The sequence below is a fragment of the Leptidea sinapis genome, chromosome 5 (genome assembly GCF_905404315.1).
Source record: "Leptidea sinapis chromosome 5, ilLepSina1.1, whole genome shotgun sequence".
Taxonomy (NCBI): Eukaryota; Metazoa; Arthropoda; class Insecta; order Lepidoptera; family Pieridae; genus Leptidea; species Leptidea sinapis.
The window spans coordinates 8,020,521-8,039,359 of record NC_066269.1 but is presented as its reverse complement, the minus strand read 5'-3'; the positions used below and the strand labels follow the sequence as shown (position 1 = coordinate 8,039,359).

The 18,839-nt window shown below is 34.8% G+C and overlaps 1 protein-coding gene across 1 annotated transcript in view; it reads right to left on the bottom strand.

Moving 5' to 3' along the window:
* The window catches only part of LOC126964513 (dopamine D2-like receptor), a 64,666-nt gene that overhangs the window by 37,912 nt on the left and 7,915 nt on the right, over positions 1 to 18,839 (bottom strand). The window contains exon 2 of the mRNA XM_050807682.1: positions 11,696 to 12,190. Coding sequence (XP_050663639.1) covers positions 11,696 to 12,082 — 387 coding nt within the window. The 5' untranslated portion in view covers positions 12,083 to 12,190. The remainder of the gene's footprint in view (positions 1 to 11,695; positions 12,191 to 18,839) is intronic.

The following is an 18,839-nucleotide window of genomic DNA, read 5'->3' as shown; positions in this document are numbered from 1 at the left end:
TGTATTTGCGTTGAATTGAGCTCCTCTTTGATATATAAACTGTTATTAACCTCAACTTATTTTTAATGAAAATATAACATTTACTTGAATAAATATCGTAAGAGGAGTCTATGCGTTTGTATGACTTCATATACTATAAACTGCGGTACTTGCAACAGAATATTATCAACCAATAATGTTTTTAACGAAAATTTTGTGAAAGAGATAGCGAATGCGTAAAATCATCCAAAAGCAATTAACGTAACCGCCATAAAACAGTTTTTAAATCTAGAGTATTTTTTTTTAATGTTTTAGGTAAAATACAGTACAAGCCTTCAAAACTTAATTTAAACTAAATAGCAAAAAGGTTAGTCGACATCAAAGGAGACCGAAGAGCTGGTAGCTGCCTACCTCGGACAAAGAATTAGTGAAGCTATTCAAAGGAGGAACGCTGGCAGTATCTTCAAAACCTTGCCTAAAGGGACTCCTTTTAATAATATATTTTAGTTATTATATTATATTTTAAGGTTTTTAGTTTTAGGTTCATCGTTCTAGTAGATTTTTGTTTTATTTCTGTATAAATAAATGCATTAATGATATTAATAGTTGAATGTTATTAAATCTTCATATATTGCGTTATCTTGTAATAAACAGGGTACAACCAGTGTTTGTTTCTATTATGAATTTTTCTGTAGTGTTTAAGGTCTTGTCGTGTTTTAAATAATATGATCATAAATGCTATATCTATGAGCCAAACTATTACCAGTGTAATTATTATGACGGGTCCTCATGATATCATCATCATCATCATCAGCCGGAAGACGTCCAATGCTGGACAATGGCCTCCCCCAAAGATTTCCACGACAATCGGTCCTGCGCTGCCCTCATCCAACGTATTTCGGCGATCTTGACCAGATCGTCGGTCCATCTTGTGGGGGCCCTACTAACACTGCGTCTTCCGGTACATAGTCATGACATGTCTTTTATTAATTTGATGTTGATATTTCGGAATACATAATAAATATTACATAACATCAAGAATGATTTCGTAACATATGCTCCTTGTTGTTATACTGAAATTGTTTCACAGCAGAACTGTCAAACCGTGCGTCAATAAATTCTCTCACAGAAAATATGTCCATGCAAAACAAACATTGGAAATAAAAATAATTATAGGTCCCAAATTAAAATAAAAGCTATCCTATCTCTCAAGTTGGACTAAACTGCACTCCATGAAGTAATCCCCATTTAAATCCGTTTATTAGTTTAAGAGTCCATCGCGGACAAAAAGCGTGTCATGTAATTTATATATATATAGATATCATGAGTACCCGCCATAATAATTACAATGTGAAAAGTTTAAAAGCAAATAAACTACAGATCACAGAAGTAGAGAATAATAAAATGAATTTTTTCGACAGTAGTCCCTCAACTCAACCAGTCCTCAAGTAGGTATTCAATAAAATATATCTTCATTCGATTTATTCACTACATTACACTGTCTCTCCGATTTATCAGACCTTCACTACGCTCTTGTGTGAGGGAGTTATTAATGTTTTTGTTTACGCATCCGAATATGTCGTCCTATGATAAAATACATTTATGTTATTGGGATATTTTAGAGCAATATAATATTACACTGATAGGTATTTTTTGTAGACGTTATAAAATACTTAAAACCTTTTAAATTTTCGGTGTAAAATTAACGTCTTAGGACAGTTTTAAAGTATTTGTTTCAGTAAAGTATTACACATACAAATTTTTTTTATGAAAATAAGGGACGAGACGACATTCAGTTGATGGTAATTGTTACGCCCTGCCCATTACAATGCAGTGCCGCTCAGGATTCTTGAAAAACACAAAAATTCTGAGCGATACTACAATTGTGTTCGTCACCTTAAGACATAAGATGTAAGGTGTCTTTTGCCCAGTAATTTCACTAGCTACAGCGCAATTTAGCCCTTTACAGATTACTTCTTCACGGCAGAAATAGGCGCCGTTGTGGTGCCTATAATCTAGACGGTATCCTGTGCAAAAAAGCCTCCCATTGGTGAATTTATTTCATAATAATTTGCGTTAGTTATTTTAAATTATTTAAGAGACTACATATATTAATATAATATAAAATTTTCTCAATTTAAAGATATGTCATGTTTTCTCAAAAACGGTTGTCAAAGAATTTATTCTTTTTTTTTCAACTATCATTGCTTTGCCGATAAATGGTGGCATGAGAGAAAGAACAAAACATTTTAAAAACAAGTAGATTTATGAAATCATAGCCTGGCATATTATAGAAAATAGTTTAAGAATACATTAATAAAATAGTATTTAGTTTATGTATCAACCGACGCATTCAACTACGCTAGTGTGTGTTATCAAATATATACAACAACTCTATTTAAAGGATTTACTTCTGTGGGTCCAGATATTACTTCTTTGAAAGACGCGTTGCTCGAAATACATAAGCTTAGATTAAGGATTGATCTCCGCTGCGCTCCAATTAGATACCGCACTACCTAAGAACAATAGCTTCTGCGTGGGCGCAGGTGTGCGTGGCATCTTGACACTCAATGGCATCTTTCAAATTTTGTAACATACGCTTCGTGTTATTTTACATTAAAATTAATAAAATACTAAATACTTACCGATGATAATGATTTTTTAAAATTAAATTTTTTAAGTTAAAATGTTAACTTATTATTTTTACTTTTATTATTAGCAAAGTTTAACAGATTGTGACATGTGGCACGTCAACGTTACACGTTGTTCGAGACGGGCTCGAGCACGCCTACTTGGGCGTAGTATTAGATACCGCACTTTGCAACTAAGCCTGCGGTATCTAGTTGGAGCGCAGCGGAGACCAATCCTTAATCTAAGTACATTAGAATCTTCCCAGTGTTTGTGTCAAAATTTGAGATCATTTTAAAAATATATTATCTAAAATAAAAAATAAACCAAAATGAAATTTTCATGTAAAAAAGAACAAAGAAGCACAAATATATATTTAAATTAAAAACCATTTCTCTGCACTCTCGAAACTCTGCTTCATGTTTTTAAAATTAATTTTTTTAAATAAATAAATATTTTTTTATCATCGCAACTAAAATGCTCACAAAATACCTTTACTTTTTGTTATTTACGTAGTGTGTGAATGATACATCAGCTGTACTCAATAACTATTGTTTTTTTTACAATTACTTTTTTTTTGACATACTCGTGTATAAAAAGCATTGAGTACTAATTGACGTTTGAGTATTTTTGTTGCATCACTTTAGATATTGCATTGTAATTGAAATGATTTGTAAAAAGACGAAGCTGCAAATGTTGATTTGAAAGATGATCTTTTTATACGCTTTATATTAGCTCCTACCTATATGTTTGTATATTTGTAACCGACTTCTTTGGGCGCGATTTTAACCCACTTTAAACGGCTAGTTAGCTTGTTCAAACTTTGTAGATTTATCGAGGACCGATGACATTACACTAATTTGACTAAAAAATTAAAAATAAATAATAGTTAAAAAAAACTAAAAAGCACGCTTTACATAAAGTTCAACTAAAAAATAGAAAATAAATTTAAATTGAAAATAGTATAAAAAAATATATTTTATTGGAAAAAAAGCGTGGGGTGCTTTTAATAATTCTTCTACACCCCACGCTTTTTATTACAATAAAATACATTTTTTACACTATTTTCAATTTAAATTTTTACTTATTTAGTAATAAGGCTTAAGTCACGATTTATCGGTGTGGGTACCGACTAGTTTCGGACCAATTGGAGGTCTTTCATCAGAGTGAGTGTAGTGGGTTAGTAGTGACATAGTGTCAGTGATACCATGCTCGCCATCACCACCGGTGCACCCTGCTTCCCCCGGGCCCCCTGTCCTGTCCAGCCGCGCACTACAAGCACAAGTCCGCAGTAAGAGACGGGATGTTATCGCGAACCTACTACACTCACCCTGATGAAGGACCTACGAATGGTCCGAAACTAGTCGATTTGTGGCGTTAGTGTGTAAGCCTTAAATCAAATAAAGAACCAATTTGAATAGGTAGCCTTAAAATTTCATTACAAACGCCCAAACGAAGCTATAGTGTTGAGTTCGTGTGCTAGTAAAATCCGAATTTCAAGTAAAAGTTAGGCCGTTATTTATAGCCTTAACCCAACGGAGCTTTCACAATGAATTGTAATAATTCATTCTGAAGCTGATTTTGAATTTTTATTCAAACTCTTTCAGGGAATTGATGTATCGCGTGCACGAGGGTTGTTAAAATAATGTAATATTTGATGTTGCAATTTGCATCACACATTCTATGACGGCCAAGGTCTAGATTTTATTTCATGTCAAGATGCCAAGGTCAGTTCAGACATTAAATTCTTCAAATTAACACTTGGACAAAAATTCTGAATTTAACTTGTATGATGTTTTTATAGTTAGTTAACTTAAATACTTTATATATGGCTTGTTCATTTTACATATGTACCGTTACTTATTACTGTTATTTGGTAATAATTATTTTATTTAATTATTTACTTTACTGGTAATTTTAATCAGATTAATATGAATTAACTAAACTTATTTAACTTACATTTTTAAATTTAGTGAAATTATGGCGATTTTTATGAGCGCTAATATAATCAATAGCGACTGAGGTCTACGAGCGTCATTGATGTACAATAAACAAATTGATAACCGTTTGCTCATTAAAATGTCGTCAAAAACAATCTGAGCGATTTTGTATATACGTATACATTAAGCATTCATTCAAATAATACCTTATTACGTGGCAGTAATGTTCAAAGTCCTCAGTACAAGTAGTAACAATAAGTGACGTGCGAGATGGACGCGAACACGGGCCAAGAACTTTTTGTTTTAGCAGTTGAAATGAAAGTAAACCACCAAATTAAGGCTGGGTTGCAGCTACTAACTTAAGCAATAACAAACATGTTAAAGTATCGGTTAAGCAATTTGCACCATTTGACAACATTTAGATGACGTCATAACTTTAACTGTCAACCGTAACCGTCAAATCTTCGCCGGTTAGCTACCTGTCAATTTCAATGATTAAAAACGTCAACTTAGTTACAAATATTTTTTTAACTTAAAAGAGCGTCTACCTGAAATATGACACCCCATTCTTTTTAAGTTTGGATATGCTTTTATTTGGACAGTTTTTCACTGAACACATTGTTATTGCGTGGTATTGTATTCAAAGCGCGGTCGAAGCATAACTGAATGAAAACTCTGCCTAAAAGACGCGTAGGCAGAGTTTTGCATCAGACAATTTTTGAGTCTAGTTGTTAATTGTACGTCAATGACGCCAGTCGTGAAATTACTATTTTTGATTGTGTTATTAATACAAACTTTAAAAAAATCTGTGTTATTAATAAAACGTTTTGAGAAATCTCAAAAAAAAATTTTTTTGAAATAACATTTAAACGGCTTTACCGATCGATTTCAACTAATCAGCTCTTAACATCAAAAAACTACGTCGATTGCCTCTAAGCCGGTCAAAATCAGTTGATCCGTTCGTGAATTATCGCTGACGAAAGAAAACCGAATAAGTATCTTTTATGAATTACTCAAAAAATTGCATCGAATGTCGCCAACCGCGTGATAATCGGTTCATTCATTCAAAAGTTATTGCCGTTTGAACATTCAAAAAATCATGTTCTATTAAACTTTAATCAGACATGATTTTCAGAATGATTTTTTCAAATTACTCCGAAAATTTTAAAAAATCGGGAAGATTAGATCATCAGATCTAATTAATAATAACGTTTAAAGGTCCTAGGAAGATTCCCTGACTATTCCCGCGATGGTGTCCGTACGTGTGTTTGTCCGTATTTGTGTGTGTGTATGGATGTATGTAATCCTCTTAAAACTTTTGAACGGCTTGACAGACATCATCGCGGTTGGCGCCATTCTAAATGGGCTTGACCAATCTTTGATTTTGAATACAACGGGTAGATATTGATAAATCTCAAACGAACTACGAAACAAAAAATCTAAATTTGATTTTTTGGAATAGTTTTAAACCAATCGACCGAAAACTGCGAGAAATAAGGTAGCTTCATTCAAAAGTAACTGCGATTTAAAAATTTGTAAAATAGGGTTTTATTTAACTTTTGAGCTCGAAGATCACAAAACACAAATTGTATTCGATTACGATTCAAAATCATCATAAGTATGACTTGAAGCGTTTAGGTATGGAATTAGTTTATTAATGTTAATTAATATTTTAAAATATTTATGGTTTCCGATCTTAGTTCCTGGATACTATTAATTCTCAACAATCATCATGCATTTTAGTGTCTGAGATAAATTAATTTCCATCGCAGTTTCAGAAACTGTCACTTCCATTGTCAATAACTCTATTGTTTTTATACCCTTTTGTGTTTGACCCAAAGGGCTTATATACAACTAGATTCTCTTTATCTATTATATAAATCATATTTCAATGTCGGAGACTTAGTTGAAAGTTACGTTTCCCTATGTTTTTTGCTATTAAAAGGACAGAACATAGACATTGATAATTTATAATGATTACCTAAATTTATAATGAAATAAGATATTATGAGGAGATACGCAGGAGAAACAAAGTCACCGACAAAGCCCAAATGATTGCAAAACTAAAGTGGTAATGGGCAGGGTGCATAGTTTAACGGAGGTCTAGATGGGTGTGGGGCAGAAAAGTCCTCATATGGCGACCACGTACCGGAAAACGCAGTGTTGGTAGGTCCCACAAGATGGACCGACGATCTGGTCAAGTTCGCCGGAATACGGACGAGGGCAGCGCATGACCAATCGTCGAAGAGATTTTTGGGGGAGACCTTTGTCCAGCAGTGGACGTCTTCCAGCTGATGATGATGATGATGAAAGGAGAATGCCTAAATGAAACTAATATAGTAATTATTTACTCAATTTTTGCCAACATCTGGCCATCGGAATCAATGATTTGAACAGTTTTCAATTTAAAATAAAATAAAACACTATGTAGATTTTTCTGTTGAAACTAACTAAAAATCTTAATTTTCATCCATAAAAGCCCTTATCACACATTTTGAGGAGACGGCACCTTAATTATGAGTCTCAAATTAAAAATTATAATATCGAATTCTTATTGACAGTAAGGGATGAGACGAGCAGTACGTTCACAAGATGGTAATTCATACGCCCTGTCCATTTTCAATGCAGTGCCGCGCAGGATTCTTGTTAAACCCAAAAATTCTGAGTGGCACTACAATAATAATTGCGCTCGTCACCTTGAGACATAAGATGTTAAGTCTCATTTGGCCAATAATTTCACTAGCTACGGCGCCCTTCAGACCGAAACACAATAATGCTAAAACATTACTGCTTCACGGCAGAAATCTCCCACTGGTGAATGTTTACAGGTCGCATTATCCGCTCAGTGCTAATCTGATTGAAACTCTAAAAATTGACCTGTATTAATTAGTGTCAATCTGATTGAAACTCTAAAAATTGACCTGTATTAATTAGATGGCGGTCAAAAATCGATTCGCCGATCGATTTCAGACCGCCATCCACCCGGCCGCCAGAACCATTAGTTTGTTTTTGTCTATTGTGTCGATTAGTTGCATACTTTAGGAATGGGATAAGACGTTTTAATTTTATTTAGTTTGTGTGGTTTTGTAACACTGACTGTAAATATATATATGTGTGAACACGATCAATAAAATCTCCAAGTGTTGAAATACTAAGTTGTACTTACTACCTGTGTAATAGTGGAACCCAGGGGTGCTCAAGCTTGAACTGCTCGCGATCTACCTCAAAATTGTTAGACTACGATTGATCGACTCTGAGAGGCTTCAAGTATGTGTGATGAAGGATTGTCGTCTATGTAGAGTGTCACGATGACATAGATATTAGTTTTGCTGCTCTAAAATATCAATGAAAAAACTCATAATTATTCAAAATTGCGAGTTTGTTGGTTCTTATAAAACAAACGCTTTCTAGTGACTAGAGTTCTAAACTTAACTAAAGAGACCTTTGGATTTTGAATCTGCAGGACACTGCATGTCCTGAGCATACTTTTCTTAAGATAGTACGGAAATTACCGATTTTAGTAACCTAAAACAAAATCTGTGAATAGTTCTTTATCGGATTTTTTTCTCGAGTTCGACTCAAAAAGCACTCGCGATCGACCGTTTGAGCACCCCTGGTGTAACCCAAAACATGTTTTATCCTAATAAACGCGTTTTTCTTCATGTACATAAATGTTGTTGCACATAAAAATATAAATTATTTGATTAATAAATATATTATTATTAGCTAAGTAAGAAAAGTACATGGAGTACTTTTATACTGACATTTTTAGAATCTCTCAGACAGAGCGATAAGAATATCAGGTCGGATCCACATACTTATAACGAATGAGGGCGTAAGAAAGCTAAGGAAGGAAAAAAGAGTCATATCCAAGGTTCTCGGAATGGCGTAATATATTTCAGTTATTTGTTAAATCCAAGATGGCAACCGCGCTTGCTTACTAATATTATCTATTAATTCTTACTAATATTATAAATTACCATTGCAAGATATGTGGATATCGTTTTCACCGCCGGGAGCGTTGCAGAAAACGAATTCGGGATCTGTTTTTGAATCCAAGATGACCTGACCGTCATCGTAAAATTATGATTTCAGCAATAGGTATTAGAAAATGTTTTCATGATCAATTTCAATATTATTATATTGACAATTTTTTATTTCATATGCACCTTATTAGGTCGCGGAAATGCTATTTCACAAATAGCATTTATAAACTTGAAATAAGAACTCTTCGGATCTATTATTTGTATCTATGGTTTTGATGATATTAAAATGCACAAATAAAATTTGAAAAACAACAAAATTTTATGAACGATACGGTACTCTAACCCACGACCTCCGGCGTTCCGTGCCGGTGCTGTAACCAACTGAGCTAACCGTTCGAGTGACGTCTCGTTAAATAATCTTCTATGCTTTGTTCAATTCTCAGGTTGTGGCCGTTGGCAGTTGATAACCTGCTCAACCCCAATATTTGCATATTAGGAAATTGAAATTGTTGTTTTTCAAATTTTATTTGTGTATTAATCCTAGAAGTGGGAGTTATCACTTTAAAAACATAACAAATTGATATTAAAATGGTATCATTTAGCCATTGTCATGATATAAATTTAAAAAAAGAAACAATTTAGCAAAATTATGTTTAAGCTATGACGGAGCAAGATCTGGATATCAGTTTTAAAAAATATCAGGATTAGTATAAAAGAGGATATTTAACATAAGTTTGAAATAGTAACAACAATATTATGGCGACGAAGGCAGATAATATGCAGACGGATCCAAATCCAGACACGGGACTAGAGCCGGAGTCTTCTCGAATGACCTAATATATAATATCAACACCACTAGACAATCTAAACACAATATTTTAAGCAGAATGTATTAGAGTCACATCACGGATGTCAGAGACTTTAACATAAAGATAATCTCAGGCAGTGCATCCGTACTTCAGGCGCTACAAAGCAACACTATAACGTCTGTCCTTATACTGGAATGCCATAACGCACTTCAATCCATCAATAAAGTCACTCTGCAATGGACCAAAGGAAACATCAACTCACTGGGCAATGATGCTGCGGACGAACTAGCGAAAAGGGGATCTGAAGCTGTTGCGTATGGACCAGAATCACTGCTACCCATTCCTCAGGCCTAAATTAAAAAGTGGCTGCGAGAAAAAACTGAATAATCCCACCTAACAGAATGGAGAAACAAAAAAGGTTGCAGGCAAATAAAGAATGCGGTTCCGGTGCCCCCAAAGAGGTTTTCCCGCAACCTGATGAGACTACACAGGGACAAAATACGTACAATAGTAGGTGTTGTCACCGGTCAATGCCCCTTGAACAAGCGTCTATCTATCATAGGTGTAACAGACAGCCCTTTGTGCAGAGGATACATGGAGGCCGAAGAAACGCCAGAACACGTGCTTATGGAGTGCAGAAGTGTTGCCGAACAACGGGCACTCCAATCACCAGCATCGCTTCCGCATGCCTGCAGAAACGTAAAAAAAAATGCTAGACTTCTGGAATGTTTTAGGCTGGTTGGAGTAAGAAAACAAGTGAAAACGCACAATGGCCCAATCAAGAGGCTATGTGTGTAAACAGCCCAGCTAAATTAAACTATATGGCGACGAAGTATAATCCGGCTAAGTTCGAAAGCAAACAGTTCCTTAAAACGAAGTTGATTTTGGGCTATCTCCGTTTTTTACAAGATTATAACCGTCAGCTGTCAATCTATGAATGACTGCACGTTTAAGGTTTTAAACAAACCCTTTTTTCCTAGAGAGTTTGGATAGGCTGATCAATATATCGATATAAATGAAGAACTGGGAGATCACCACAAAGCAGTTTTGATCCAATTGAAAAAAGTTCGACACTAAACCTGTGCCACACAAGTTCACTGCATAAAACCTAATGAACTGTGTACTCATTTGATATTCTTCATTTTTATTTACGCTTACTGTGGCTAAATGCGGGTTATCGCGCAATATAGTGATGCTATGTGTATGGTGGAGTTGGGATTGTTCATTATGAGCTTTTTACCTCCGAATATTTTGAATACTGCTGCCAAAAACTGATGAGAGTAATCATTATATGCAGGAAGTTGAGAGAATCTTTATTATTATTTTTACACACATTAAGCCACTCAGCAATAATTAAGGCTCAGATTTATAAAACGAACTTACACTTTGCTCAGACTTTACTTACGTAATACTTTGCTGATAGTGATAAAACACGAACCCGACTTTTGCGTTGGGCTGTCTCAGATTAAACTCAGCATTATTTCAGCTGCCAAATGTAAAATAGAAAAACGAATTAAAAAATCATGCTAAGCTATCACTCAGCTAAGGTGTCAATGTTTCCACCACATAGCCCTGTTCTTGCATCAATTCATTGATGTTCGTTAGTATTACTAAAACGCAAAGAAAAAACAAAAATTCTGGCTCAAAATTTTGTTTGAAAATATTCGAACGTTTGGCATTCTTTTGGACAGTTCTGCAGCCACTTTGTATTTCATAACAACCACAAAACAATAAATATTTAGCGAAAAAAAAACGTTTGCGGTCCGATCGAATATAATCAGAAAGTTACATTGATATATTAGAGCTAGGTGAAAATTTGTAAAAAATTAAATTAAAGTTCTTGATGATTTATAAAATAAATACATACGTTTATATAGTTTATAAGTCTACTGCAGATATCATGGTACGTCTGAATACTTTAGGTTATACCAGCAATGAAATTTTGCTACTTTTATTTTAATGACAGTAAGCGACGAGACGAGTAGGACGTTCAACTGATGGTAAATAACAGTAACAGTAATAGTGCCGCTCAGGACTCTTGAAAAATCAAAAAAAATCTGAGCGGCTTTACAACTGCTCTCGCCTCGTTAAACCATAAGATGTTATGTCTCATTTGCTCAGTAATTTCACTAGCTATTGCGCCCTTCAGACCGAAACACAATAATACTTACACATTACTGTTTCACGGCAAAAATAGGCGCCGTTGTGGTACCCATAATCCTGATCCTGTGCAAAAGAGCCTCCCACTGCACATCACGTTAAATAGGAAATTTCAAATTATCTGTGGTATTGGGGATGTCAACGGTGGAATAATATAATGAATGAGTAAAGCCGGCTAAAGATAGATACTTACCAAGTAATACACACCAAACGGCATAACAACAACCGCGACCAACAGATCAGCAACAGCGAGACTCACAATGAAATAATTTGTGGCCGTTTGCAAGTTCTTTTCCCTGACAACACTCAATATCACCAATACATTACCAAACAAAGTCAACAAAGGAAACACCATCAGTGACAGCGCCCACAGATTATAATTCACACTTCTCAACTGAACCAGAGTGTCATTTAACGTTCTATTATCGAACAAATCACTCAATGACTCGTTTAGTTCACTCCTCAGATCGCTCAAGTTAAAAGTTCGGTTCTGCTCTGAATGTAATGCTATCGATATAATATTTGGGTCGCATGTGGTTTTCGAGTCAATCTCCATGTTACGGCGATGTTTAGAGTTCATTTTGATTCATGTGATTCTGTCGCTTGGTCTGATTGGATGAGTTGTGTGTTTGACGTTCGCGGGTATTCCGCCTCTGTGCGCACAGCTTTTGTCGGCCATTTTGTGAATCTGAAACAAATAGGTTTGTTTAGCAAAGGAAATTGCATTTTATTGATTTCAATTTTTGATGCAATCTTGTTGATTGTGGTACAAAATATACTTAACTCGAGTTTTGTTATTGTTTTTATTTGGTATATTTCCGTGTAATGGTAGTAAAGATTTGACAGTAGATATGTTAAAAATACCATCTTTTATCACTAGCTTAACACAAATTAAAATTAGTTAACAAAATTTTTGAACGATGCGGTACTCGAACCCGTGACTTCTCGCGTTCCGTGCGAGCGCTCTTCCACTGAGCCACCGTTCAGGTGACGAATCCTTCATAAATCTTGATATATCTTGTTCAACTCTCAGGTGGCTTTATCTAAAGGATCTTCTCTACAGGTGATAGCCTGCTCAACCCCAATATTTGCATATTAGGAAACTGACTTGAGATGTGACTCTTTCAAATCTCAACATATTTAAGAGCGCTCGCACGGAACGCGAGAGGTTGCGGGTTCGAGGTCCACATCGTTCATCAATTTTGTTTACAACTTAATTTGTGTAAAGCTTGTGATAAAAGATGACAATTATAGCATAAAATACTGTCAAATCTTGCAATAAGGTACTCGTTACAAGATCAAGGAACATGTTTTAAAGATTAAAAGCAGAGCCACTGCTAGTATTTTTCTAAGGACCACTTTCATTACTGCTGGTAATTAAACTTTAAATGAATTAATATTTGCAATATAAATATGATAAAGCAAGAGCTGTTTTTAATCTTCAGACATTAATTTGTAGGTTGTTTGCGCCCACAGCGACGGAAATTAAAAACATAAATTATCTGTAGCCTTGTTGTGGACATTGTATAAGTTTTGTGAGTCAGCTACGTTTCGCAGGAAAACTTTTGCTGTTTTTTAAAGTTTTTACTTTGTAGATTTATCTCTATTGGAATGTATTATTATTGGTCATAGACCAGAAACACTTGGATGATAAAATATGTCTCATATTCGTATATTATTTTAATAAAAAACACACTGTGTTATTAAAAAAAAGATAAACAGTTTAAAAAAAAGTTTTAGTACAGATCTGTGTCTTTCTATTGTTTATTGTTCGACAATCGTGTTATTTAAACACGAGTCAAAGCTTGTCTATGATGTGCGTAACGGATAGATCATATTCATATTATGGAGATTATATTATGATGACAGGTAGATAACAGCTGTCAAAAATTGCGTTCCGTTCCTTTAATTGGATGTAATTCTAGAAAAACGTTCCAAACCACAATCATGTCGAAATTGAGTTAAGAAAACACACGTCACGTGATACATATTAACGGACTGACAAAAAGTGGCAGCCCTAATGGTACTCTTTAAATGACATCATGACTTAGTACCCACATGTATGGAATACACTAATAATTATTAAACTTTAAACACGAATTCCTTAAAATGTGATGTACGTGGCTTGTAACGTTTTTCAGGAACTACGATCAATTGTTCCTGTACAGTTCAGTTTAAGTTGTGCTTTACGACGTTTGAGTTAAACACAAGCTAAACACTGTTTTGTAATAGAAAAAGATAAACTCAATTTTAGACGTTGTTGTTATAGTTAGGTCACTGTCTAAGAAAACACGCGTCTAAGTCGTGTTTAAATTACTTTTTTGTAATAATACCGAAGATCTATTTACGTTAATAGACTTTTTATAATTATCAAATATTTTATTATAAATTCTTAATTAATATATAGCTTCAATAGAGTTTATTTCAAATTGAGTATTAAGCGGATTTATTAACTTACACAGAATGTACAATACGTAATATCACAAGGATAATTTATAAAAAAAGTTGAGAAATTAATTTATTAAATAATGGGAATTATAAAAAAAAAAACAAATAAAAATGGCCTCAATACAACTTCCCAAGGAATAGGTCTCAAAATGAACATGGACATGCCGAAGATCATGTCAATTAATGTCCATGTCGCATACATACGCTGCGGCAACTGCTGCCTACAGAAAACAGAGGAGTATAACCAGCCACTATGTTTGGCGTTCGTAGACTATGAGAAAGCCTTTGATTCGATCGAGATCTGGGTGGTGCTTAAGCCTCTCCAGAGGTGCCACATTGATAACCGATATATCGAAGCGTTAAAATGTTTGTATGGAAACGCCACCATGTCAGTCCGTCTCCAGGATGAGATCTCGAAACCTATCCAACTGCAGCGGCGATGACATATCGCCCAAGCTGTTCACCGCTGCGTTGGAAGATGTCTTTAAGCTTCTAGACTGGAACGGCGAATATATCACTCACCTTTGATTCAATGACGATATAGTAATCATGGCAGATAGCATGGAAGACTCAAGCCATATGCTTGATGGCGTCAATACAGCTTCCGAAGGAGTAGGTCTCAAAATGAACATAGAAAAGATGAAGATCACGTCAAATGTCCATATCGAACCTACTCCGATAAAATTGGGAACTGTACTCTCGAAATTGTCGATGATTGTACGTCTACCTCAGACAAACAATCTAGTTAGGCAGGTCCAATTTCGCGAAAGACGTAATTTGTCGAATTCAACTCGGATGGGCAGCAGGGAAGCTCCTTAAAATCTTCTCGTCCAAAAGTGTCTGAAGTGTCTGAAGACGAAAGTATTGAACAGTGTGGTACGCAACGGTACTCAGACGTAGTCGCTAACTATGGGCCTTATGAGAAAGCTCATGGTCGCTCAGAGGGCAATGGAGAGGGCTATGCTAGGAGTTTCCTTGCGAGATCGAATCAGAAATGAGGAGATCCGTAAGGAGATCCAAATTCACCGACATAGCCCAAATGATTATGAAACTGAAGTGGCAGTGGGCAGGGCACATAGTTCGAAGGACAAATGGCCGGTGGGTCAGAAAAGTCCTCGAATGGCGACCGCGTACCGGATGACGCAGTGTTGGTAGGGCCCCCACAAGATAGACCGACGATCTGGTCAAGATCGCCGGAATACGTTGGATGAGGGCGGCGCAGGACTGATCGTCGTGGAGATCTTTGGGGGAGGTCTTTATCCAGCACTGGACGTCTTCCGGCTGATGATCATGACAACAAATAATATTAATTGATTTGCTCTTATTTTTTACAACATTTATCTGATATATCCAGGACCAAGTAAAATAAGATAAAACTATTTGTAAAACAAAATGTAGGTCTTGGAAGTATCGAAGGAGTCTATTATGGAATTGAATTTCTGGATAGAGAAGTTCTAAGCGATCATTGAATTTGTACAGTCAAACACAGAATGAAATGATAAAAATTGTTAAATATTGTTTCTTAAATTTTGTATTGTCACAAAAACAAATGACGAATGAATGCAATATACTACATTAGGTTACCAAAGAGTTCTAAAATTGAAATTCAAAAAAAGTTTTCATTAGAAATTTTTCTAACTGGCCAGTTCTAATCATTTTCAATGTTACCCACGTACTACCCTTATAGAGGATCTTTGTGTAACAATCCTTAAAAATCTTGGTGTGAAGAAGAAACGGATTAGATGAATACCATGAAACCGTATTTTTTAAAACAATTAAGTGTCCATTACTCTCCTGTCAAATTGGACCGCGTTTTAATTTTAGTATTTTTATCGTTATTGTTCTGTGTTTTAACGGATATCAATTTAAAAATATAATGGTGTCGTATTTTGTATTCGATTGTGTTGTTACATATAGCAAAAATGCAACCAAAGCAATATTTCACACATAAATACTAATTCTTCATTACTACTTTCATGATGATTATTGTCGTTGAGCATATGCGCAAAATATTAAATATTACATGTTATATACGCAGCACTCTATCGCCATCAATCTAATCGCCATCAGAATGCGACTGTACTAGTGCGGTATCAATGGTCTTCTGCAGTGTTAATATATTGCTACTTTATACAAGTATAAAGTATTGCTTTGATTGAGTATTTGTTTTACTGCTTGAGCTGGGCAAACTGAGTGGCCATGAAGTAAATTTCCTAATTTGCAAAAATTTATGTTGAGCAGGTTATGAACTGTAAAGTAAATCCTGTAGATGAAGCCTTGCGACTTGAGAGTAGAACAACACATACAAGATTTATCAACAATACGTCACTCAAACAGTTGGCTCAGTGGGAAGAGCGCTCTCACGGAACGTAAGAGGTCGCTGGTTGGAATCTTGCAACGTTCATAATTTTTTTTTCATATTTAATTTATGTATCTATGACTTAATTACCTCATCTTTTTTGATGTGGGATGAAAGTAAAAGTTAAGAACCAACAGGGGTAACCTACCAATAGAAAACACTATGTGTACCTATCCAGGGTCGTGCATTGGTTTTCTAGCAAGGCCCTGTAGATCTAACTAGTCGTAGTTGAGTCAGGAGATCGCTTACAGTAGGTATTTAGGAAAATTTATGAATTCAATAGAAGTTTGATTATAAAATAATAGAACCTAAACTAAATTAACTTTAACACTAGTGCTATATTCATTTAGATTCATAACAAGGTAGGCACTGCCTAATTGCCTATATGATATGCACGCCCCTGTGTGTATCCATAGTACCATAATCCATAAACCAAAAACATAATTTCATTTAAATAATACTTGTGATTATTACAAATATTAATATTGCAAATTTCTCATTACCGATTAACAAATCTCTTTGGATGAGAATCGCAATTATTATGAATATAAGAGAAATACAAAATACAATCCCGAGGGATTATCAAAAATTCAGGCACGAGATAATATTACTGTGGCGCCAAATCTCGTAATGATTCTCTTTGTTAATTAAATTAATAATTAAACCGCTGCGGTAGTCTCGGCCTTGCCAGTGTCCAAAATATACCGTTTTTGATATCTCACTAAAGAATATATAATAGTACAAGTATGGAAGTCTTACTCCGCAAAATCAATTAAAGAAATAGGGACTCTGACAAGAAGGTGTAATTCTGATCGTACAGCGCTACTAACCTACATTTTTATTTACCTAGAAGTTGCCTCTCTTTCTATCGCATGACTCTTATCTCTTCTAACGACATTAGAGTTGACTTCTTTACCCAAAACAGTAGCTACATCATCTTATAAAAATAGGTCAGTTTTTTCTTTAATATAAATAGGTATAGAACCGTTATTTTAAATCAATATTCTTTCGTTGCCAAACCTATATTAATTGCAGATAGTGACGTATGCGTTGGAACACCACAACATAGTCAAACCTACTTAGTATATAGGAAATATTTATTTCCTAGTTACCGCTATTATGAATAGTAATTTCATTATAATAATAATCATTTTAAATTAGATTGATTCAACGTCTTTAGGAAGCTTAAAATTTTTAATTTGGATCGCATTAACCTTGAATATGCTTTGCCTTATTTGTGTTTTCCATTTTTAAAATATCGGTCAGATCGGTGAAGTAGGTGAAAACAAAGCTCACGCGGGACCCACGAGTAAATTCACATTTATTGGTACAAATTAAATTTGTAACCAATATATATGAACAATGAAAGTAGATCCTGTAGATGGAGCCACAATCTGAGTTGCATAAGACATACCAAGATTTACGAACCATGCGACACCCGAAGGGTTGGTAAGAGCGCTCGGACGGAGAGGTCGCGCGTTCGATCCCGCATCGTTCATAAATTTTGATTACAAATTTAAATTGTGTCATTTTTTTATTTTCTTTTAACAATTTATTTGGAGAAAATAACAGAACAACGAATTTTACAGAATTTATAAGCTTCATTATAGATCATGTATTGTAGTAATTCTGTTGTTTATTATATATTTAGTATGTTCTAATTTCATTTGATTAAAATCTAAATGAATATCAACAGAGACAAAGTTTTTATTGAAATAATCTTCTTATTGGAGCGCGAAAATCTGCATTAATAGAAAAGTGAGGGATCACTTTTAAAATTACAAAATGACATTTAAATTTTCTGAATTGTCTACCTACATATGATATTTATCAAAACTAGACTTTCCACAATATGCCTACGTAGGATGCTGGAATTCTTTGGACATATTGCTCGTAAAGAGGGTCATAATCTGGAACAGCTGATGGTGACAGGCAAGGTAGATGGCAGGCGTCCCAGAGGACGCAGTCCCACGAGATGGTCGGACCAAATACGATCGGCTCTAAACATCAACTTCCATGATGCCCTTCATAAGGCTAAGGATCGCAGCAGATGGAGGGGAATCGTACGAGGAAACTGATGCAGCGGGGGAGTCACGACCCTCAGTAATGAGGAAAACGACGCGAGGAGGAGGAAGTGTCTTTAATTATTCCTTACTTGTAAACCCGTAGGTGAAGAAATCTAAATAAATTAGTTCTGTTAATTTTACAATCGATCCAAAAATTCTACATTGTAATACTACAAAGAGTTTATTTGACGCGTTAAAATTTTGTGTTTGTTGTTTGCAATTACTAATTGTGACAGTAATCACGACCATCATGTTCACGAAGAATCCTTACACAAACAATGAGTTTAAGTTGTAAAGTTTGATGCATACAATATTCATTAATTTATATTTATACAGTTAATCTTTATTACTTTTCATGAAATAATTTATATTATTTAAACACGATTCATATATTGGATGGAGCACCTTACAAATTTATTTGTTATGTTTTTTTTTATGATAATAAGGGACAGACGAGTAGCATG